This window comes from Carcharodon carcharias, chromosome 13, assembly GCF_017639515.1.
Source record: "Carcharodon carcharias isolate sCarCar2 chromosome 13, sCarCar2.pri, whole genome shotgun sequence".
NCBI lineage: Eukaryota > Metazoa > Chordata > Chondrichthyes > Lamniformes > Lamnidae > Carcharodon > Carcharodon carcharias.
Window position 1 is genome coordinate 29019901 of NC_054479.1, and position 23793 is coordinate 29043693.

At 40.4% G+C, this 23793-nt stretch overlaps 1 protein-coding gene across 1 annotated transcript in view; it reads right to left on the minus strand.

Annotated features, from left to right (window-relative positions):
• The window catches only part of LOC121286224 (ABC transporter B family member 1-like), a 196929-nt gene that overhangs the window by 52180 nt on the left and 120956 nt on the right, over positions 1–23793 (minus strand). The window contains exon 17 of the mRNA XM_041203246.1: positions 1833–1886. Within this exon, the coding sequence (XP_041059180.1) occupies positions 1833–1886 (54 nt within the window). The remainder of the gene's footprint in view (positions 1–1832; positions 1887–23793) is intronic.

A 23793-nucleotide genomic window follows, 5' to 3' on the forward strand; every position in this document is an offset into this window, starting at 1 on the left:
CTAAAATGGGCATTAATTTGCAGTCTGCACCCAAGGGGTGAAAAGCTCTGGAGCATTTGATGGCACATTCATGCTTTTGTGTTGCTGAAGTGGCAGAAATGCTTCAGAGGCCCAACTCCAAGCATGTCAATGGAGCTGCTGCTGAACGGACTCAGTGTGGAAGAATGCTCACTTTTAACAACCTTTTCCAAGTGTGTGGCTGCTTCCCTCACACCCACCCCACTGTATGTGCCTGTGTACTTCCTTCAGTCTGTGCTGCCTTGCCCTCCACCCACACCCCAATGACCCCAACTGCACTGGAGCTCTTGTCCCAACACTGCACTTAAAGCCAGCCAGGAAAAAACGACTTGCCTGTGTCGCCCACCTCTTCCTTAATGTCCTACGGGTAAGCCTCGCAAGTGCTGCACAAGTTTGTGTGGACTCACCTCCGAATTCCCCTCTAAGTTCAGCTCATCAGGGGCATGCCTTTTAAAGGCAGTCGTAAATCACACCATTCAGAAGTCACGCTGACGTGGGACGTAAGTTTGATGTGGGGAGATGATTCTGGCGTGTGAGCACAATGATGAGATGCAAATGCATTAAAATTAAGTTCCCAATGTTGGACAGTGGGAAATATGGCCCTCCATTGACGGGCGGAGCGGACAATCGCAAACTGCTTTCATGAGGGCGTAAAACCGATTTTTGGCCTTCTCACCATATTGTCCGCTCATGCCCACCATGATGCCCGCTGTCAACAGGAGTGGACGATTCTGATCATAGAATACAAAAGCTAGGAACTTATGGTGAACCTTTATAAACCTCTGGCTCAGTCTTAACTGGAGCATCATGTTCAATTCTGGGCATCACACTTTAGGAAGGATGTGAAGACATTGGCAAGTGTGCAAGAAAAGGTTTGAGAATGGTTCCACAGGTGAAGGAATTCAGCTACATGGATAAAGTGGAGAAGCTAGGGCTGTTCTCTTTGGAGAAAGAGGTGGTTGAGAGATTTAATAGGTGTTCAAAATCATAAGGGGTCTACAGAATAGATAGAAACTATTCCTATTGGCAGAAGGATTGAGGCCAGAGGAGATCAATTTAAGGTGAATGGCAAAAGAATCAAAGGCGACATAAGGCAACACTTTTTTCTTTAAAAGGCACAGTAAATACTTAGGATTGGAATGCACTGCCTCTGTCTGGTGGGGGCAAATTCAATTGTGGTTATCAAAACAGAATTGGATAATTATCTGAAGGAGAAAATGGGGAAAGGTGGGGAGAGTGTGAATTACCCTTGCAGAGAGCTGCAAGGACATGAAGGGCTGAATGGCTTCCTTCCTTCCTGTGCTATAACCATTCTGTGATCTCACCAAAACCCCCAAATATAACTTTTATAGCCAAGCACATTAAAAGAAATTTCAGAAAAATTAATCCTAAAGCTTACCAAACCTTCTCAGAGTTTGTCAGCCTCAAACCTTAATGGTTATTTCTATCATTCCCTCCTGGTCCCACATGCAACCCAAGTTTCACGGCAAACTGTTTCTTTTTAAAAAAATACATTGTGCATATTAATTGCTCAAACTTAATTACAATTTATAAATACACATACAAGTTAATTAATGCAAAAGATATATGGAATTTTGAACAAGCAACCATTAAATAAAACAAAAGAAGAAATCATAAAAGAACATTGACATTGAGTACAAAGATAGCAGGTCAACCATGGCAGTAAGAAATACATACAGCAAACAAAAATCAAATTAAAGGAACTTCAAATATGATGTTACTTTAAGGAAAAGTTATTGATCTATATGCCAAGATTGGATTAATAGCTAGATACTGATATTACATAGCCTTACCTCAAACGATACAATGAAATCATGAGCATTTGCCTTTTTGGCAGCATCAACCACCTGTTTGGGGAGAAAAAGAGTTACTTCCAGCCAAAGAAACATATTATGTTTTTAGCAGTATGATAACCATAGGCATCAACAGGCTTTGTCTATTTTTTGACAAACTTATTTTAGCAAAGGGAATAAAATGTGGTCAAGTCTGAAGTCTGAACAAAGTCAAATGGCCAACTTTCTAAAAGCTTTGAAGTTAGAAGGCATGTAATTAAGTAACACCTGCAGAGTTTAACAGTGCTCAAAGGAATTATGAGCAAAAGTCACTGAGTCTAAACATTAACTAGGTTAAAAAAAACTTTGGCAATTCCAACTGAAAAAAGTTGAAATTATAACAGAAGACAGGTGTTTCCTCTGCAAGATAATGGCTTTTCAAAATAGGCAATTACATTTAATTTTTAAAATAAATAATGAATTATTACAGCCCTTTTGTTTTTATCAATGTGCTTTCTGAGCACCAGAAAAGTGAAAGCTATGTTCGTACCATACATGAGTGAATTCCCAAAAAGCACTGTTAACTTGTTTTCCTTATCTCCAAATCACAAGGGAAAAAACTGGTATGCCAAATCAGACAATATTTTTATCATCATTCATTTACTAACACCTATTGTTGTAAAGCTATTATGTACCTAGCATTCTGGGGTAAATCAGTAATCAGGGGCTAAATTATACGAGGCAATGGATTCCCCATCCCCTAGCTAAAAGGTCAGGGGGAGGAGGTGGGGTTGCTGCCAAGGGGAACACCCGCTGCCCTGCAGCAATTTGACCATTAATAGGCTGAATGTGGATTTTCCATCCTTCTAAACCAGGAGATCCTGCCTCAGAGAGCTGCCAGCCAATCAGAGGCTAGGGACCTGTAAAACTCCAGTACTTTGGGACAGAGACATGCATCATTGGTCAGGATTTGGGTATGTGTCTGGGGTTCGCCCTGGGTACCAAGCTGGCTGGCCCAAGCAAGAGATGGGTAAGGGGCTGGAGTTTGAGAGGCCATGGGGTGGGGGCAACTTATAGGGAGTAAAACTAGTGTGTGTGTGTGTATGTGTGTGTGGTGGTGGGGGGGGGGGGGGGGGGGGGGGGGGGGGTAGTGACTCTCCGATGGACTGAGGGGCCATTAGGGAGGGATCCTCCCACTTGCCACCAGCCCACAGAGAAACCTGCCAGGATGGCCTCTCCCGCCAGTGGTTAAATCCTGGTGACCAAGGATGGGGCCCTTAAATCAGCATTAATTGCCCACTTAAGGGCCTTATTTGGCCCACTGGTAGGTGGGCCACCTGATAACATCCTCGCTGCTGTTATAATTGCCATGAGGGCAGAGCTAGGCAGGTAGGTGGTGGGCAGGCTGCCCATAGGATTTAACAAGCCCACCCCTGTCTTCAAATACATTGGCAGGGGAGCCTAAAATCCAGCCCCAGTATTTTCAATAATGAGGCTTGGTAATAGGGATTACTGATCTTCTTTAGAAAATTATCTGAGTATTGAATTATAAAATCTTGTCACTGTTACTGTCAATAAATAATATAGCCATTTTAAAAATTAATTGCCTGGGGTTTGCAATAGGAGTAACAGTGAGGCTAACAGCACTGGGCATTATAACTGTGAAAAGCTGAAGAACGTATGTGCACAGTAAAAAGTGAAAACCCAGTGATACTCGGCTTCTCCGCAGGGTGCATGGTAATAGTCCTCACCAATAGACTCAGCACCAAAATTACAGCTCATTCTCACTCATTTCCTGATCAATATGCCAGAAACTGTCAGGCTGGTACATTCAAGAATAAATGGCATTTTAACAGCTTAGAAAGTGATAATTACTGTGAAACTAAATGTTTAACTTTACAAGTGTAGAGTTTCATTTCTTCAGAAGTTAGTGTTGGAGGTTTAAAAACATACTTAGGAATAAGACACAAAGTAAAAAATTAAAATATTATTTTAGGCTGTCTCTTAGCTCTTTCTTAATCCCACCTGCCTTTCCAAATATTTTCTTTGCATAAACGTACATAATGTACATTTACATTGAATTTATACCTCCTGGTTATGATCCTGCACATCTCAGTGAGGATTCTTCAATTTGATTAGTTGAAAACCCTTGCTGTTCCTTGCTCTGTTCAGACATGGCACAGATCCCTTGTACTATGGATCTGCAAATCTCCACAGAGGAGCCCATGAAAACTCTGTAGACAACTTCAACGTAGACAGCAAAATCTGATCCATTTTATTTTAATGCCCAAAAAATTTAAATTGTTAACTAAATTGTAGACTTATTGGCAAATATATTTGGGAAAATAACCAGTATCACATATTTGATCATTCAGATTAATTTGTGGCCCTTTAAAACAACCACTGCGCATTTGATACCTTGCGTTATTTATCAAATGCAAAATCCTTAATTCCGATGATGGGAGGAGACACAAGATGTCAAACTGTCTTTTCTCCCACAGGTGCAGACTAACCTTCCAGCCTTTTCTGTTCTCAATTTAAAAATGCTACCTTTGCATGGTCACATGGAAAGGTGCTTGACGCCTAGTTAGAGAAGGCATACATGCTCTAACTTTTACAGAAGCATCTTTCCTTCCACAACATGCAAATATGTTTGCCCCTTTGATTAGTATTCATTTGAATCATCTCTATTTATTTATTTTAAGTGAGAGTTACCCGTACAGCTATGACAAAATAAGATGAACAAAGTAATGTGCAATAAAGGCTTAGGAGGAGTGCCCATAATCTCTGGGTGGATTAACAAGAGATGATTAAAGGAATTTGAGAGTCAATAATCTTAAAATAATTATCTTCACAACTCATAACATCAAGCAACTATGTGCTGCTGAATGATATAAGAAGGTTTTAACTTTTTTTTTAAAAAGCGTTACAATTTCAGGTCCTCACCATTTTTACATCACCAACTTAACATTTCCCATAGGCAAACATTTCCTTCCCCAGGTAATGTCACAATAAATTTAATGTAGTTATGCTGTAATTGTATTTTTTGAAATGGTAAATATACAGAAAAAAGCAACAACTATTTACAATAGTAATAGCAAGAACAAAGAACAGCAAATACTAAAACAAATACCATATAAACATATATACAGTAAGTCTGTAAAGGATCAATTAGATTTTATAAAGATGGCTTCCCAACAAATGCAAGCATCTCTATAAATTGGATAATTCCTACTTTTTAAAATGGAAAGTTTAGTTTTATCATCACAAAGCTTTCTGAATTAGAGGATCGAATTCTTCGATTGAGAAGCAAAACAGCCTTTTGTCTGATGCAATAAAACGTGTATAAGTGTGAAGTTATCCACTTTGGTTGGAAAAAATAGAATGACAGAGTATTATTTAAATGGTGATAGATTGGGAAATGTTGATGGACAAAGGGATCTGGGTGTCCTTGTGCACCAATCACTGAAAACAAGCATGCAGGTACAGCAAGCAGTTTTAAGGCGGCAAATGTATGTTGGCTTTCATTGTTAGAGGACTTGCGTACAGGAGAAAGGATGTCTTACTGCAGCTGCACATGGCCTTGGTGAGACCACACCTGGAGTAGTGTATGCAATTTTGGTCTCCTTACCTAAGAAAGGATATACATGCCACATAGAGGGACTGTAGCGAAGGTTCGCCAGGCTGATTCCTGGGATGGCTGGATTGTCGTATAAGGAGAGAATGGGCCGACTAGGCTTGTATTCACTGGAGATTAGAAGGGGATCTCATTAAAACATATAAAATTCTGACAGGGGTGAACAGACTGGATGTAGGGATGAGGTTTCCTCTGGTTGGAGGGGGAGGGTCTAGAACAATCTCAGAATTGTTACGGTTTAGAAGGAGGCCATTCGGTCCATCATATTTGTACTGGCTCTCTGAGCATTTTAACTTAATACCAATCTCCTGCCTTTTCCCCCATAACCCCAAGCACATTGTTTCTATTTAAATAATCATCCAATACTTTCCTGAATGCTTCAACTAAACCTGCCTCCACCGCACTTCTAGGCAGTGCATTCCAAACCCTAACTACTTGCTGTGTGAAAAAGGATCAATTAGATCTTATAAAGATGGCTTCCTAACAAATGCAAGCATCTCTGTAAGTTGCATAATTCTGACTTTTTAAAAATGGTAAATTTAGTTTTATAAAGCTTTAAATATAAAGCTTCTGAATTAGAGGATTGAACCCCTCTATTGAGAAGCAAAAGGGTTCACAGTCTCAGGATACATGGTAGGCTGTTGAGGAGAAACTTCTTCACTCAGAGGATGTTGAACCTGTGGAATTCTCTACCACAAAAGGCTGTGGAGGCCAAGTCACTGAATATATTTAAGAAGGAAATAGATAGATTTCTAGGCTCTAAAGGCATCAAGGGGTATGGGGAGAGCACAGGAGTAAAACATTGAGATGGAGAATCAGCCATGATCATAATGAATGGCGGAGCAAGCTCGAATGACCTACTCCTGCTCCTATTTTCTATGGTAAATCATCAAAATTTGAATTCAAACTCCAGCTTGTGTCACAAGTATTACATCATTGGCTTCCTTTGAAGTTATACTTCCAGACAATACTTTATACTTAGTTATAAATAACACCACAACCATCAAAGCTACAAATAGAGTAAATCCTCACTTAAAGTTGTGGTTGCGTTCCTGAAAATTGTGACTAAGGACTTCAGTGAGAGTTCAGAACAGAAGACAAGAGCCAAAAGAGGAGCAGCTGAAGAACAGATCCGGGGGACTAAGATAAGAACAAAGGCCGGGAGTCGGCAAGGGCAGGAGTTGGCAAGACTAGGGTGACGAGGGACTGAGGGCAAGGGTGGAAGCACTCCAGGAAAGTCATCTGAACAGGCAGGCCAGAGAAGAGGAAGTCTGTGTCAAGCGACGTTAAAATGAAACTGGCAATATTAAACAGATATATTAGACGGGATTCTCTGCCCCTCTCGCTGGTGGCATCTTCTGGTCCCACCAAAGTAAATGGAGGTTTAAATGGCTCGCCACATCTGCAGCCGGAAAATTCCGGCCCTTGACACTATTACTGACATTAAAGTGAAACAATGTTAAGTGAGTTGATGTTAAATGGGGGCTTACTGTATAATGACATATATCTGGCTATCAAATTTTTTAAACATGTGCCAAATACAAACATACACAAAGATGTGAACCTTTTCTTTCACATCAAAGATGCAAAGTTGTTAATTACAACAAGGAAATAAATCGACTGATTTCTAAGTAAATCAAATGAGCAATTAAAACTTAGCAATTCTTGTCACTATAAATTCACACAGTTTATAAACCAATTTCTAGGCTGAACTGGGCTAAATTAAGAAATGCTTTAAGTTCCAATTCTATAGAAATTGTAGAAATTGGGTTACAAGTAACAAACTGGAAACAGGAAATCAAAACAACCTCTCTGTAAATGAGTGGCAAATTTGGAAATCATTGAAAGGGAAAGCAAACATCATGTAAATATCATTATAAACTAACCAGGAGTAAAATCTTCCTGTACGTCAAATGTGATCCTGTATAGATTCACTCTTTTTTAAAAACTTCATTCCTGGCCTGCATTTGTTACCTGCCCCTAATTGCACTTGAGAATAATTGTCAGCAGATTGCAACAACATGGGTAAATGTAATTTGAATATCCCTCCGCTGATTTTTCATTTTTTCAGGGAAGCATTCTGAATCCTTTGCAGCAATATTTCAGACACTAAGGTTACAATTTCAAGGGTTTTGAAGCTACAATACTGAGGGGTAAAAAAAAATCAATGTCAGTCAGGTTGGGTCAGATCATGCTGGTGAAGTAATGGTATGACGCCATTATTAGTGTGCATTTGGCCTCCAAATGCATGGGATTAAAAGATACGCTAAGAATTTGAATCTAAAGAACTCGCTGGTTGATTTATGCCACTCCACAATTGGTTTTGCACAAACGACATCGTGCCCTTAGCATCCCCGTTATTTTGAAGATCTTCCTGGATGTGAAATTAATTGCTCATGAAATTCATCGCAGAAAGTTAAAGCTGGTAACTAAGAGCGTAGTGTGATAATTGTTAATGCGATTTCAGTCACTCTCTCTACAGAAAAAGAACAATTTAAACCATTACGTTTTTTATGCGTTCATGGGATTTGGGCATCGCTGGCTAGGCCAACCCTAACTACCCTCGAGAAGGTGGTGGTGAGCTGCCTTCTTGAACAACTGTAGTCCACGTAGTGTAGGTACATCCACAGTGCTGTTAGGGAGGGGGCTCCAGGGTTTTGACCCAGCGACAGTGACAATTTCTTCATTAGTCAATTGTTACAGATTGTAAAAATGTCAAATCTCTTCTCAACAGATTGCAGAAATAAGCAAGAACCTTAAATAGTTGGCACATTAAGTTTTGTCTCTTGCGTTCATGTGATTCATGAGTTTTTAATCACTAAATTGTTTTGGTCAACACAGTGGAACAGGTATTTTAATGTTTAGTGAGTGTATTCCTTTGTTAGCTCAGGATCATAATGCAAGTTTCACGAATAGCAAAATATAGTAGCAATATTTTGCATAACATTTATGTATACCTGCTGGCAAGAAAATTACACAAAACATTACGGCTATATCCCTAGAAGTCTCCGATTGAGATAAAAGTTTATTCACAAAGTCTACATGATCTCCAACAATTTGGTTACAGTATATTTCCTTCCTCATTGTTTAAACAATGTCCTTAAAATTGCATCATACATGGAATGCTCAACAAACAACAAAATGCATTTAAAAATCATGTACAAGTGTCACTCAGTGGCAGAAAGATAAAACCAATATGGAGCACGGGGAGGGGAACAGTCCACTCAACAAATTCTAATTCTACACTGGATATTGCTGTGACATGAGTAAATAAAAGAGCTGAGCTTTGCATGCAAAATAAAAACTACTTAACACCCTGCACCCAAAATATGCAGCCGATCACTTGTCCTTGCTGGAAGGTTGTAACTGTGTGAGACAATGAGGTTCTCAAGAGCATTCATACAAGCAGGAGCAATGCCTATGTTTGGCAGGATATAATTTGCTCAAGTCAAAGCCTTGCCCTATCCCACCACCACCAACCCCGAGATAAAGAGATAAGGTCATAAAAGTGATGTGGATTTAGGATTTTCCTTCAAGATACTGACCAAGATTGGAAAGTTTGTGAGCAGGAAGGAAAGGAGAGAATGGGTTATGCCAAAGGCAGGATAAAGGATAAATGTTCAGTAACACAATGAGAGCCATTAGTCAGCCTGTCTGGATCAGGAAGACATTCTTTCTGGCTACAATTTTAAGGAAATGAACTTTGAAATTGCAGTACTTCACATGATCCAAAATTCAAAGTCAGTTACAATTTACTTGTGAGGTCTCGATCAATACTGTTCTCACAGCGACAGACAGAAGCAATGCTGGTAGGTTTTTTGGTACAGAGGAAGGTGGCAGCCCATTTGTTTTTTAACGGGAATTCTGCAGTGAAGCAATAACAATCTATTACTTAGTACTAAAATCTATTAAGGGCATGGTAAAAGGTCTCTTGGTAAATCTTAATATGATTAGGGAGAATTGGTATGGTTTTATAGAAGTGAAGCAATGTTTGTCAAACCTAGCTAGCAAGGTAGATAAAAGGTAACCAGAAGATGTAGTATATTTGGATTTTTCAAAGGCATTTGATAAGGTGGCACATAAGAGGTTGTCACATAAGATGAAGGCTGATGGGATGGGGTTAATATATTAACATGGATTAAGGATTGCTTATAAGGACAGAAAACAGAATAGGAATAAACAGATCAATTTCAAGATAGCACGGTGTAACTAGCAGAGTGCAGCAAGGATCAGTGCTGGGGCCTCAGCTATTTACAATCTGTAAATAGTCATCTAAATGACTTAATGAGGTCAATGTATCCAAGTTTGTTGATGATAAAAATCTAGGTGGAAATGTAAATTGAGAGGATGCAAAAGTCTGTAAAGGAATAAAGACCGGTTAAGTGACTGTACGATAGGTGGCAGCTGGCATATAATGCTGGAAAATGTGAAATTATCTGCTTTGGTAGAAAGAACGGAGACACAGAATTTATTTTAATAGGTGAAAGACTAATAAATGTTTGTTCTAAGTTGTGACTGTACACAAATCACAAAGTTAACATGTGAGCAATTAGGAAGGCAAATGTCAGCCTTTATTGCAAGGGTGCTGGAGTATAAGAGTAAGGAAGTCTTGCTGCAATTATATAGGGTTTTGTTGAGACCCCACCTGGAATGGTTGGACAGTTTTCGTTTCCTTGTCTAAGATAGAATATACAGATATATTTGCTTAGATGGTTGCAACAAAAGTTCATTAGATGGATTTCTGGAACAGAAGGGCTGTCGTATGAGGCGAGAGCATGTAGTATTGGCTTATATTCTCTGGATTTTAGAAAAACGAGAGGTGATCTCATTGAAACATATAAAATTCTTAGACGAACTGACAGGGTAAATGTTAAGAAGTTGTTTCCTCTGGCTGGCGAGTCTAGTGCTACTGGAAGTGGCAAGATGAAAATTCAGAATTTTGAAAGCAAATGCTTGGCAAATTGTCTAGTATCTTTGGTGGAATGTGAAATTTTCATATATAATAAAATAGAAGTATTGGACTTATTACTAAAAAATGAAATTAAAATACACCTGATTGTGTTATTGCTTTTTCTGACCGTTTACTACAATTTCATTAGTAATGTTGAAAACAAATTTGATATGTTCAATTAAGACAGCATTTTCAGCTATTAATTCTCGCAAAAAAAATTAGCTTCAATAGCACAGAATAATTTATCGCCTCCGCTATATTAGAACCAAAAAAGTCACAGCCATAAAACCTGTTCCTCAAATCAAAGGCATTATCTATAACCATAGTGTAGCTTTACCACTTAAACAGGTTTATTTAGAGCAAAGTGATTTTTTTTGTTTATATAATCATTTGATACTGTGAAGTACAGCATAATGATTAGCCTTTTAGCTCCACAATAAAAACATAGCTCTTATTTTTCCTGGCTTACCTTTTTTTTTGGCTTTTTTCAAGTTAATATGATCCTTTTGGAAAAGGTCAGGACCACAAATGAGATATTAAGGAGCCACATATGGCTCCAGAGTTGCAGGTTGCAGAACCCTGGGATGGTCATTTAGGACTGAGGGGAGGAGAAATTTCTTCACTCAGAGGGTTGTAAATCTTTGTCATTCTCTATCCCAGGTTGCTCTGGATTCTTAGTCAATGAACATATTCAAGACCAAGATCAGTAGATTTTTGGCACTAAGGGGACCTCATGGTTATGGAGATAGGGCAGGAGAGTGGAATCGCTGTAGAGGAACCATGACCTAATTGAATGACTGAGCAAGTTTGATGGGCTGTTTTGCCTACTCCTGTTTATTATGTTCTTAACTTGCATTTATACAGCACCTCATTTCAATGTGCTTGTCAGGAGTATCATCAAACAAAATATGACATCATGCCACATAAGGAGAATTAGGACAGATTGAGAACATTGATCAGAAGTAAGTTTTAAGGAGCATTTTATAGGAAGAGAGAAAGAAGTTGAGATTTAGATGTATAGGGAGGGTATTCCAGAACTTAAGGCCAAGGCAGCTTTAGGCAAAGGTGCAACAATTGAAATCAGGAATGCAAAAGAGGCCAGAATTAGATCTGAGGGTTATAGGACTTGAGGTTATTGAGATAGTGAGGAGCAGGCCATGAAGGGATTTGAAAACAAGGATGAAAATGTTTAAAAATCAAGTTGTTATCAATGTGGGATTCCATACAGTTCAGCAAACAAACCAAGCTCTAATTGGAAGTGCAGCAAGAAACCATTGTGTAGTTTCTGTCTGTTAAACTCTAGCAGTAACCTCGTGAGCATTCCCAAACCTTGGCTCTTGCCAACTTGTGCTCAAGGTCTGTGGGCTTGAGTTCATGGGTTGCCAAACTATACATGGGCTACAGAAACACTAGCTCTGTATTTCTCAATGCCTAAGGACTCAAGCGTGGCAAAAGGATAATATACTTGACTGATTCCCTTTTTAAACAAAAGAAATACAAAAATGCACAAAGTTGTTGGACAGCAAATTAGAGACAGTAGCAATATTATTCTTGCTAGTCATAGGAACAATGCTGCTGCTCTCCTGCTTTTTTCCATCCCATCAGTTCAGGTCAGCAAATTCAGCAGAGACCAAGAGCCGGATTTTCATGTTGGAGGCTCAATCAGGAGATGGGACTAATGCCATTGTCACGATTCTGGCTCTGTCTCAAGACTGCAAGCAAGTGGGATTGTCCAGAGGTCCAGGCAATAAATGGCCTGGAAATAAGCCTGCTACCTTCGTAAAAATGGGTGTGGGCCAAATCCAGAGCAGGCAGGTTAAAAAGCCACTGTATTCCCAAAAGTCCTCGGTCCAGTACACCTGGTGTAATTAACAGAAGAACACTAACAGCATTCCAAAGATGCTAATTGATCAAGGGACAAAAGTGGGGAGAGGGGAAAAGAGGAGGAAATAAATACAATAACTATCACTAGAGCAAAAATATTAGGGATACTAATGGGGCTAAAGGCCAATAAGTCACCTGGACCTGATGAGTTGCATCCTAGGACATTAAAGGAAATAGCTACACAGTTGGTGGGTGCACTGGTAGTAATCTTCTAAGAATCCTTAGATTCTGGAAAAATCCCAGAGGATTGGAAAACTGCCAATGAAACACCCTTATTCAAAAAGGGAGATTAAAACAAAACAGTTAGCTTAACATATGTCATTGGGAAAATGTTAGCGTCTATTACAAAGGATGTAATAGCGGAGCATTTAGAAATGCATAATATAATCAAACAGAGTCAGTATGGCTTCATGAAGGGGAATCATGCCTGACAAATTTATTAGAATTCTTTGAGAAGGTAATAAGCAGAATAGATAAAGGGGAACCAGTAGATGTAATATATTTAGATTTCCAAAAGGTGGTCGATAAGGTACCGCACATAAGGCTACTTAATAAGAGCCCATGGTGTTGGGGATCGTATGTTAGCATGGATAGAGGGTTGGCTAACTAATAGAAGACAGAGTTCGGATAAGGGGGGCATTTTCAGGATGTCAACCTATAACTAGTGGAGTGCCACAGGGATCAGTGCTGGGGCAATAATTATTTACTATATATATATTACTATATATATTAATGACTTGGATGAGGGAAGTGAATGTATTATCACCAAGTTTGTGGATCACACAAGAATAGGTGCGAAGGCAAGTGGTGAGGAGGATACCAAGTCTACAGAGGGATATAGACAGATTAAGTAAGTGGGCAAAACTTGGCAGATGGAATATAATGTGGGAAAATGTGAGGTTATGCACTTTGGCAGGAAGAATAGAGGAGCTGAATATTATTTAAATGGAGAAAGACTTCAGAAAGCTGCAGCACAGAGGGATTTGGGAGCCCTCATGCATGAATCGTAAAAAGCTAGCATACAAGTTCAACAGGTAATAGAGAAGGTCAAATGGAATATTGGCCTTTATTTCAAAGGGAATAGAGTATTAAAAATAGGGAAGTCTTGCTAAAACTATACAAGGCACCAGTTAGATCACATCTGGAATACTGCAAGCAATTTTGGTCCCCTTATCTAAGGAAAGATATACTGGCATTGGAGGCACGTCCCTAATTGCCCTTGAGAAGGTGGTGGTGAGCTGCCTTCTTGAACCTCTGCAGTCCTGTGATGTAGGTGCACTTACAGTGCTGTTAGGGAAGGAGTTCCATGATTTTGACCCAGCAACAGTAAAGGAATGACAATATAGTTCCAAGCCAAGATGGTGAGAGGCTTAGAAGGTATTGTGACTTAAGAGTCCCAATTGCATGCTTGTTGCGGGGTGTCTGAGTTGGCACTTTAGATAGAGTAGTTCAGTACACACTTCTTAGGTGAAACACATTCTATTTATTTACACGATACTTAGCAGTGACTAACGTGCGCTTCTGCACCAAACTATCTCTATACTTCTGCTCACTGCAGACTACTGACTACAAACTAACTAGTTAGCCGGCGCTACTCGACCAAAGGTTACACACGATCATGTGATATTCCTTTTTAACATCTTTTTGAAAGGCATACTACACATTAGTTAAAACTATTGTTACCATAGAGGGGTGGTGCTGTTCCCATCTATCTACTGCCCTTGTCCTTCTAGATGGTAGCGGTCGTGGGTTTGGAAGGTGCTGCGTAAGAAGCCTTGGTGAATTCCTGCTGTGCATTCTGTAGATAGTACAAACTGTCACTGTTAGTCAATGGTGGAGGAAGTAAATGTTTGTGGAAGGGGTGCCAATCAAGCAGACTGTTTTGTCCTAGATGGTATTGAGCTTTGAGCTTCTTCTATGTTGTTGGTGCTGCACTCATCCAGGCAATTGGAGGGGGGGGGGGGGTGTTATTCCATCACACTCCTGACTTATGCCTTGTAGATGGTGGATGGGTTTTGGGAAGTCAGGAGGCGGGTTACTCTCCACAGGATTCCTAGCCTCTGACCTGCTCTTGTAGCCACAGTATTTATATGGCTAGTCCAGTTTAGCTTCTGGTCAATGGTAACCTCCAGGATGTTGATAGGAATTCAGAAATGGTAATGCCATTGAATGTCAAGGGGCTATAGTTAGATTCCCACTTGTTGGCGATGGTCATTGCCTAGCAATTGTGTGGCATAAATGTTACTTGCCACTTGTCAGCCCAAGCCCTGGTATTGTCCACGTCTTGCTGCATTTGGACATAAACTGCTTCAGTATTTGAGGAGTTGTAAATGGTGCTGAACATTGTGCTATCAGCGAACATCCCCACTTCTGACCTCATGATGGAAAGGAGGTCATTGGCGAAGCAGCTGAAGATGGTTGGGGTGAGGACACTACCCTGAGGAACACCTGCAGTGATGTCCTGGAACTGAGATGATTGGTCTCCAACCAGCACAATCATCTTCTTTTGCGCTAGGTATGACTCCAACCAGCAGATTTTTTTTCCCTCCCGATTCCCATCGACTCCAGTTTTGCTAGGGCTCCTTGATGATATACTCGGTCAAATGGGGCCTGATTTCAAGGGCAGTCATTCTCACCTTACCTCTGGGATTCAACTCTTTAGTCCATGTTTGGGCCAATACCGTAATGAGATCAGGAACTGAGTGACCCTCGCAGAACCCAAACTGAGCATCAGGAAGCAGTTATTGCTAAGCAAGTGCCGCTTGATAGCAATAATGATGGCCCCTTCCATCACTTTACTGATGATCGAGAGTAGGCTGATGGGACGGTAAATGGCCAGGTTAGATTTGTCCTGCTTTTTGTGTACAGGACATACCTGGGCAATTTTCCACATTGCCAAGTAGATGCCAGTGTTGTAGCTGTACTGGAACAGCTTGGTCAGGGGCACAGCAAATTCTGGAGCACATGTCTTCAGCATAATTACCAGAATATTATCAGGGCCCAAAGCCTTGCAGTACCCAGTGCTTTCAGCCGTTTCTTGATACCACGTGGAGTGAATTGAATTGGCTGAAAACTGGCATCAGTGATGCTGCGGACCTTCAGAGGAAGCCGAGATGGATCATTCACTCGGCACTTCTGGCTAAAGATTTTGCCTTACCTTTTGCACTAATGCGCTGGGCTCCTCCATCATTGAAAATGGGGATATTTGTGGCGCCTCCTTCTCCAGTGAGTTGTTTAATTATCCACCATCATTCACAGCTGGATGTGGCAGGACTGCAGAGTTTAGGTCTGATCTGTTGGTTGCGGATTCGCTTAGCTCTGTCTATCAATTGCTGCTTATGCTGTTTGGCACGCAAGTAGTCCTGTGTTGTAGTTTCACCAGATTGACACCAAATTCTTAGGTATGCCTGGTGCTGCTACTGGCATGTCCTCTTGAACTCTTCATTGAACCATGGTTGATCCCCTGGCTTGGTGATAAAGGTTGAGCGTGGAACATGCCGGGCCATGAGGTTAGATTGTGGTTGAGTACAATTCTGCTGCTGCTGATGGCCCACAGCACCTCATGGCTGCCTAGTTTTGAGTTGCTAGAGCTGTTCAAAATCCAACCCATTTAGCACAGTTGTAGTGCCACACAACATGGTGGAGGGGTATCCTCAACGTGAAGATGGGACTTAGTCTCAATAAGGACTATGCAGTGGTCACTTCTACTGATACTGTCATGGACACATGCATCTGGGACAGGCAGGTTAGTGAGGATGAGGTCAAGTATGTTTTTCCCTCTTATTGGTTCCCTCCCCACCTGCTGCAGACTCAATCTAGCTTTATGTCCTTTAGGACTCAGCCAGCTCTGTCTGTGGTGCCGCTACCGAGCCACTCTTGTTGATGGACATTGAAGTCCCCCACCCAGAGTACATTCTGCATCCTTACCACCATCCAAGCGATACTCAACATGGAGGAGTACTGATTCATCAGCTGAGGGGGAACGCATGCAGGAGGTTTCCTTGCCCATGTTTGACCTGATGCCATGAGACTAATGAGGTCCAGAGTCTTCAGACAGTGTCTTTGAATCAACTCTTTGCAAAGTAATAATTTCAAGACAAATTATTATATATCTTCCTAAAACATTTCAAGTATATCAAAGTTAAGGGGCACAACTATATTAAAATAAGAATCTCACTAAGTCAGTTTCACTAGAAGCAAAATTTATGGCAACGTTTTTATTCTGTTCATTTGTGTTTCAAATTCTATTGCTTAAAAGGAATTTGTCATGTACTAGTGCACTCCACTAACTTTACACCCATACATGCATATTTTCACCTTGTATTCTGCTGCCAATTATTATTCATTAGTAACCTACAGATTAAACAAATTTCATTATAGGCCTACTCTTGTCATATTTATCTTTTATTTCGGATTGGTACTACAGAATCCTGGATGCCAAACTTTGGATGAAGTGAATCATCAAGCAGCCAAACATACACCAATATTGCTAGTATGGTCGGGGAGGGTTTAAACTAGAACGAGCAGGGAGGCAGAGGAGGTGGAAACAAGGATAGAAACAAAAGACAGAAAAGTAAAAAGCAAAAGTGGAAGGCAGAAAAAACAAGGGTAAAAATCAAATGGGGTCATGTGCAAAATAAAGCTAAAATGGCTAACAAGGTTAAAAAGACAAGTCTAAAGGCATTGTATCTTAATGCATGGAGCAGTTGCAATAAGGTATATGAATTAACAGGACAAATAGATATAAACGGTTATGATATAGTTGCAATTACGGAGACGTGGCCACAGGGTGACCAAGGATGGGAACTGAACATCCAGGGGTATTCAATGTTTAGGAAGGACAGACAAATAGGGAAAGAAGGTGGGGTAGCATTATTAGTAAAGAATGAAATCAATGCAATAGTGAGGAAGGATATTGGCTCGGAAAATCATGATGTGGAATCTGTTTGGCTGGACTTAAGAAACACCAAGGGGCAGAAAAAGTTGGTGGGGGTTGTCTCTAGGCCCCTAAACAGCAATGGAGATGTAAGGGAAGGCATTAAGCTGGAAACTAGAGATCCATGCAATAAGGGTACAACTGTAATCATGGGTGACTTTAATCTACATTTAGATTGGGCAAACCAAACTAGCAATAATACTGTGGAGGAGGATTTTCTGGTGTGTGTACGCGATGGTTTTTTAGACCAATACGCTGAGGAACCAACTGGAGAGCAGGCTAACCTAGACTGGGTATTGTGCAATAAGAAAGGATTAATTAACAATCTTGTTGTGAGGGGTCCCTTGGGGAAGAGTGACCATAAAATGACAGAATTGTTCATTAAGATGGAGAATGAAGAAGTTGAATCTGAAACTAGGGTCCTAAATCTAAATCAAGGGAACTACAGGGGTATGAGGTGCAGGTTGACAATGATGGATTAGGGAACCTTACTAAAAGGGTTGGCACTGGATAGGCAATGGCTAATATTTAAGGAACATATGCATGAATTACAACAATTATTCATTCCCGTCTAGCGCAAAAATAAAACAGGAAAGGTGGCTCAACCATGGCTTACAAAAGGAATTAGATAGTATTGGATCCAAAGAGGAGACATATAAAATTGCCAGAAAAAGCAGCAAGCCTGAGGATTGAGAGCAGTTTAGAATTCAACAAAAGTGGACAAAAAGATTAATCAATAAGGGGAAAATGGAATATGAGAGTAAACTTGCAAGGAACATAAAATCTAAACTTCTATAAATATGTGAAGAGAAAAAGATTAGCAAAGACAAATGTAGGTCCCTTACAGTCTGAAACGCGGGAAATTATAATGGGGAACAAAGAAATGGCAGAAGAATTGAACACATATTTTGGTTCTGTCTTCACAAAAGAAGACACAAATAATTTCCCAGAAATGTTAAGGAACCAATGGTCTAGTGAGAGAGGAAATTGAAGAAAATCAGTATTAGTAAAAAAAAGGTATGAGAGAAATTAATGGAGTTAAAGGCTGAAAAATCCACAGGGCCTGATAATCTACATCCCAGAGTACTAAAGGAAGTGGCCCTGGAAATATTGGATGCATTAGTGGTCATCTTCCAAAATTCTATAGACTCTGAAACAGTTTCTACAGGTTGGAGGGTGGCAAATATAACACCACTATTTAAAAAAGGAGGGAGAGAATAAAGAGAATTACGGACCAGTTAGCCTAACATCAGTAGTGGGGCAAATGCTAGAGTCTATTATAAAAGACGTGGTAACAGAACACTTGGAAAGCATTAAAGGGATTAGGCAAAGTCAGAGTGGGTTTATGAAAGGGAAGTCATGCTTAGCTTATCTACTGAAGTTTTTTGAGGATGTAACTAGTAGAATAGATAAAGGAGAACCAGTGGATGTGGTGTATTTGGATTTCAAGATCCTTTGGATATAAGGTCCCACATAAGACGCTTGTGGGCAAAATTAAAACACATGGCATTGGGAGTATTATACTGGCATGGATCGAGAATTGGTTGACAGACCGGAAACAGAGAGTGGAAAAAAATGGGTCTTTTTCCGGGTGGCAAGCAGTGACTAGTGGTGTACTGCAGGGATCAGCGCTTGAGCCCCAGCTATTCACAATATATATATAAATGACTTGGATAAGGAAACCAAATGCAATATTTCTAAGTTTGCTGATGACACAAAACTGGGCGGGGTTGAGAGTTGTGAAGAGGATGCAAGGAGGCTTCAAGGTGATTTAGACAAGTTGTGTGTGTTGGCAAACACATGGTTGATGCAGTATAACGTGGATAAATGTGAAGTTATACGCTTCGGTGTGACAAACAGAAAGGCAGAGTATTATTTAAATGGTTATATATTGGGAAATGTGGGTGTACAAAGGGATCTAGGTGTCCTTGTACATCAGCTGATGAAAGTAAATAAGCAGGTGCAGCAAGCAATTAAGAAGGCAAATGGTATGTTGGCCTTCATTGCAAGATGATTTGAGTTCAGAAGTAGGGATGTGTTACTGCAGTTATACAGGGCCTTGGTGAGACCACACCTGGAGCAATGTGTGCAGTTTTGGTCTCCCTAACTAAGAAAGGATATACTTGCCATAGAGGTTCACTAGACTGATACCGGGGATGGCAGGACTGTTGTATGAGGGGAGATTGGTTCGACTGGGCCCATATTCTTTGGAGTTTAGAAGAATGAGAGGGGATCTGACTGAAAAGTATAAAATTCTAACAGAGCTAGACAGACTGGATGCAGGGAGGGTGTTTCCCCTGATTGCGGAGTCTAGAACCAGGGGCCACAGTCTCAGGATATGGGGCAGGCCATTTAGGGCTGAGCTGAGGAGAGATTTCTTCATTCAGAGGGTGGCCAATCTGTGGAATTCTCTACCACATAAGGCTATGGAGGCCAGGTCACTGAGTATATTCCAGAAAGAAATGGATACATTTTTGGATATTAGGGGCATCAAAGGATATGGAGAGAAAGCGGGAATATGGCGTTAAGATAGAGTATCAGCCATGATCATATTGAATGGTGGAGCAGGCTTGAAGGGCCGAAGGACCTACTCATGCTCCTAGTTTCTATGAAACTTACGGCAATGCTGAGGAAATTCCGATGATGTTGCATAGAGCAATGGCCCATCACCTGCTATATCAATGCATCCAAATGAAAATTTTCAGCTCACCTCACATTGCACGTTATAAAATACAATGATACTACATTAACATGCACACTTCTGTAATTGTTTCCATCACTAATCATGTGAAACTAAGAGAGAAATTACATTTAAGAATTGGATTTTAAATGTAAAATACTCAATGAATCCAACTGTATTGCATTGTTTGATCACACAACAGAGTAAAGTGCTGGCAGATGACAAATAACTGCTTTGAAAAAGAAAGATAGGGAGGCAACACGTTTATGAGCTTCAGTGTACCAGCAACCAGTCTGTCCCTCATATCCTGCCAATTTGTTGACAGGCAGGTGACACTGAAGCTTTACAGAATTACGACAGGCTACATCGAGGGACAATCTCTGTAATAAGGTCCTTAAGTTATTAGAAAGTCATTCTGTGAAACACAAGGTGCATTGTCTGGCAAAACTACAGCTGCATATAGGGGAAACTGGACAGTCACAGAATCCATACTAATAATACAGCTATTGACAGTACCTTAATGTTGAGCAGCATTCACACCCATTTACATTCAAAATTTAGAGCCAGATATAGAATGGAAGAGAAAAAGAAATAATATAGAAATAGTGAGCAGACGCATCATTAAGCAGTAAGTATTGGAACAACAGCTGTGCAAATTTCAGTCTAAGCTATAGAGAACTTACAAATACGGTTTCCACTGAGTCACTGTTCTATTAAGCATCTTTGAAAGCCATATTTTTGCAGAATACTTTGTGTGGTCTTTAAATCTCTCTAGTCTCTCTTTCCTAATCAGCATTTCTTAATCTCTGTTGCTGATAGGAGCCTCTTATGATTTGCCTCCTTTTCTCAATTTACATCATTTTATTGCAATGCTCAGAACAGTGTGGCCAGTCATTCCATCAGAAATCTGCCCAGTACAATATGTTGTTTCCTTACTTAAATAAATTATCAGTGTTGAAAATATATTTTTAAATGGCACCTGCTTAAACCTGCTTCTACGGTGAACATTTAATCTACAGATAAAAACCTGCACTGCTAGTAACACCAACAGGCAGCAGCTTTGCACAATGGCAGAGGGTGTGTGTTTTTGGCTCTAAATCTTTTAGTATAAAATTTAAATGACACATAAATTGCTAATCTTTCCCTCAGGATTTCTAGTACATTAGGAACAGCTATTCAGGTACAAAATATACTATACCAATATACCTTTTACCTTTCAATGCACGTAAAAGAAAAATCAACTGCATCTGAGTCCACATTTCAAATGTGTGATCTGTTTGTCCTTAAAATGCAAGTTCACTTTCAGTACTATAGGAAGTAATTCAGAGGAGGCACAAAAACATGGTGAATGACTAAAAATTAAAGACATGCAAAGCCACAGCTTCCAAGCGAGAGGTTGAAAAAGATGAGGGTTATTACTAACACTATAATTTACTTATGCACGATGGCATTAGTGAGCATACAAAAGTTAGTGAGGCACTTCAATGAAGATGAGTGATTGTTCTGTGCACTATGTTTTAAATCTGCCTATATAAAAAGTAATCAAGCTTTTGTGGTCTCACTAAAGGGTCTTGCTGCGATCTACACTTGGTTTACCCATTACCCAAAGAGATTTTATTTCTACTTATCTGCATGTACTTTAATTTAAAACAGCTACTGCTTGCATTTATAACAGCTTGAGTTTATGCAGCTGATTTCAATTAAATGCCCAATTCTTAAAAAAAAACTTGCAGATTTTCTAAAATGTAGTTTTGCAAATTATGTTTTATCCAATACATATGAACAGTTAATTGATTGCCCCGATTTACTAGACACTAGCTATTGAAATTAAAGCTAAGCTCAGTAAGCACACTTTAAACAGTCTCATTGTAAATATATCTTAATTTCTGTATTGCAGCATACTTCACACCTAATATTCTTAAGTATATAATCCTGACAAGCATATAATTGAAAACATGACTAATGCCCACAAAAATATCCAACTGCAAAAAGGTGTTGATAGAAAAGGTCATGACTCACTGAAAGCGTAAGCTAAATGTCATGAGAATGGCAAATTGCAGAGTTAAGCAGTAACCCAATTTTCCTACCACACTTTTATCTTAAGAAAAAGGATTTTTTCCCCTTTTCCTCGCACTATGCATTCCCTCACTAGCCGACCAGACAAGTGATGGATTTCTACCAACATTGCTCTGCAGCCAGTAGGACACACAGCCTTGAATCTCATTTACCATGTGTCAGAACAATTTATAGTTGCTCAATGCCACCTGATGGCCAGATTATTGAACTCAGTATATTGGAAAGTGTGCATACAACGCCCTACCTAACAGCATTATGGGAATACCTTCACCACACAGACTGCAGCGATTCAAGATGATCCATCACCACCTTAAGGGTAACAAGGGATGGGCATCAAATTCCAGCTTTGCCAGCAACAGCCGCATCCTGAGAATGAATATGGAAAAAGTCCCATTGCTCTGAAGTGCAATTCCACCGATTTCTTATAAGAGAATCCAGCTTTAAAACAGACACCATATACTTTTCATTCACGTGTATTTCTGCTACTGGGGAAAGTTTTTTTTGGGGAGGGGGCAAAGTCTGCCAGATGAGCTGCATTTCATCTTCATCATCATGATGCCACATAGAGCCGATTTATTTCAACATAATTGTATCAACATGTTGTGTGTCTGAAAAAAAAATGCAGCTTCGCCAAACGAGAGGAAGACAGACAATAGGCTGAACTTTACATGCCTCTGCCGGGTGTGCTTTCGGTGGTTGGAGGGGGGGTGGAGTTGGGGGCACTAAGTAAGGCTGCTAGCCTTATCACCTTCCCACCCACCCCCAAGTTCCCTCACAGAGTCCAGGGGGGTGGGCACAAAGTAAGGGTGCTAGCTTTACCACCTTCCCGCCCACCCCCAAGATCATTCGCAGAGTCCAGGGGGATGGGCACTGAAATTGGCTGCCCACCTGCCGTATTTAAATGAATAATCAAGGGTCAATTGATATTGTTAACAAGAATGTATTTTTAAGCAAGGGGGGAGGCTGCTATCTTCGGGTGGGGAGTGTGTGGAGGTGCCTTATGCACATCGGGGGTGGTCTCTCTAAAATAGTACCCCCCTTTCTTCCTACCCACCTGTTTCATAAAACATCCCACCCCTATCTCCCTCTCCAAACGGCCCAAACCCTCCCCAATACCCCAGACTTACATGGCTCCGGGATCCACGGGCCTTCTTCTTGGGCTTGCTTACAATCCCGACAGCACCCACTAATGCGCTCTTGGTGCTACCAGGATTGCTAGAACTGCTGGCTAATCCAATTGGCCAGCAGTTCCCAAGGGTGGGACTTCCTCCCCAGTGGTGGGCAGAAGTCCCACTGACTGCCTAGTTAGCCTGCCCAGAGTGTGTTATGGCTATGGGGTGGGCTGGCATCCAGCAAGTCGGCTCCACGCCGACTTTTCTTCGGGGGCCCTCTCCCCCACCCTGTAATATTCTGCCCAATATCACTGGAAATGTCATACATTCTACCAGAGCCACAACTGTAAAAGTGAAATAAAGCTTATGATGAAAATGTAAGAGATTTGATTAAAATTTGACAACATTTTTTTTGGACTTAGTTGGAGGTGACATATTATTCTTGCCCAACAAACAAACAAGACAAACACATTGGTAAGGCTTTTGTTTAAGCTTTTGATGGAGCGGGAAGGGCAAGTTACAAAATTTAGTTAGAATATGAAGATTTTTGTTTGGAGTGAGTCAGGAGCGCGAAAACATGTACGTGCACCATTTAAACCAGATAAGAGGAGCCAATACATTTAGCAGGAGTACAAGGTCTATAACATTTACATCACCAGAAAAAAAATCTTGGTTTAAAAAAGTCAGAATTAATCAGTTTTGGTTA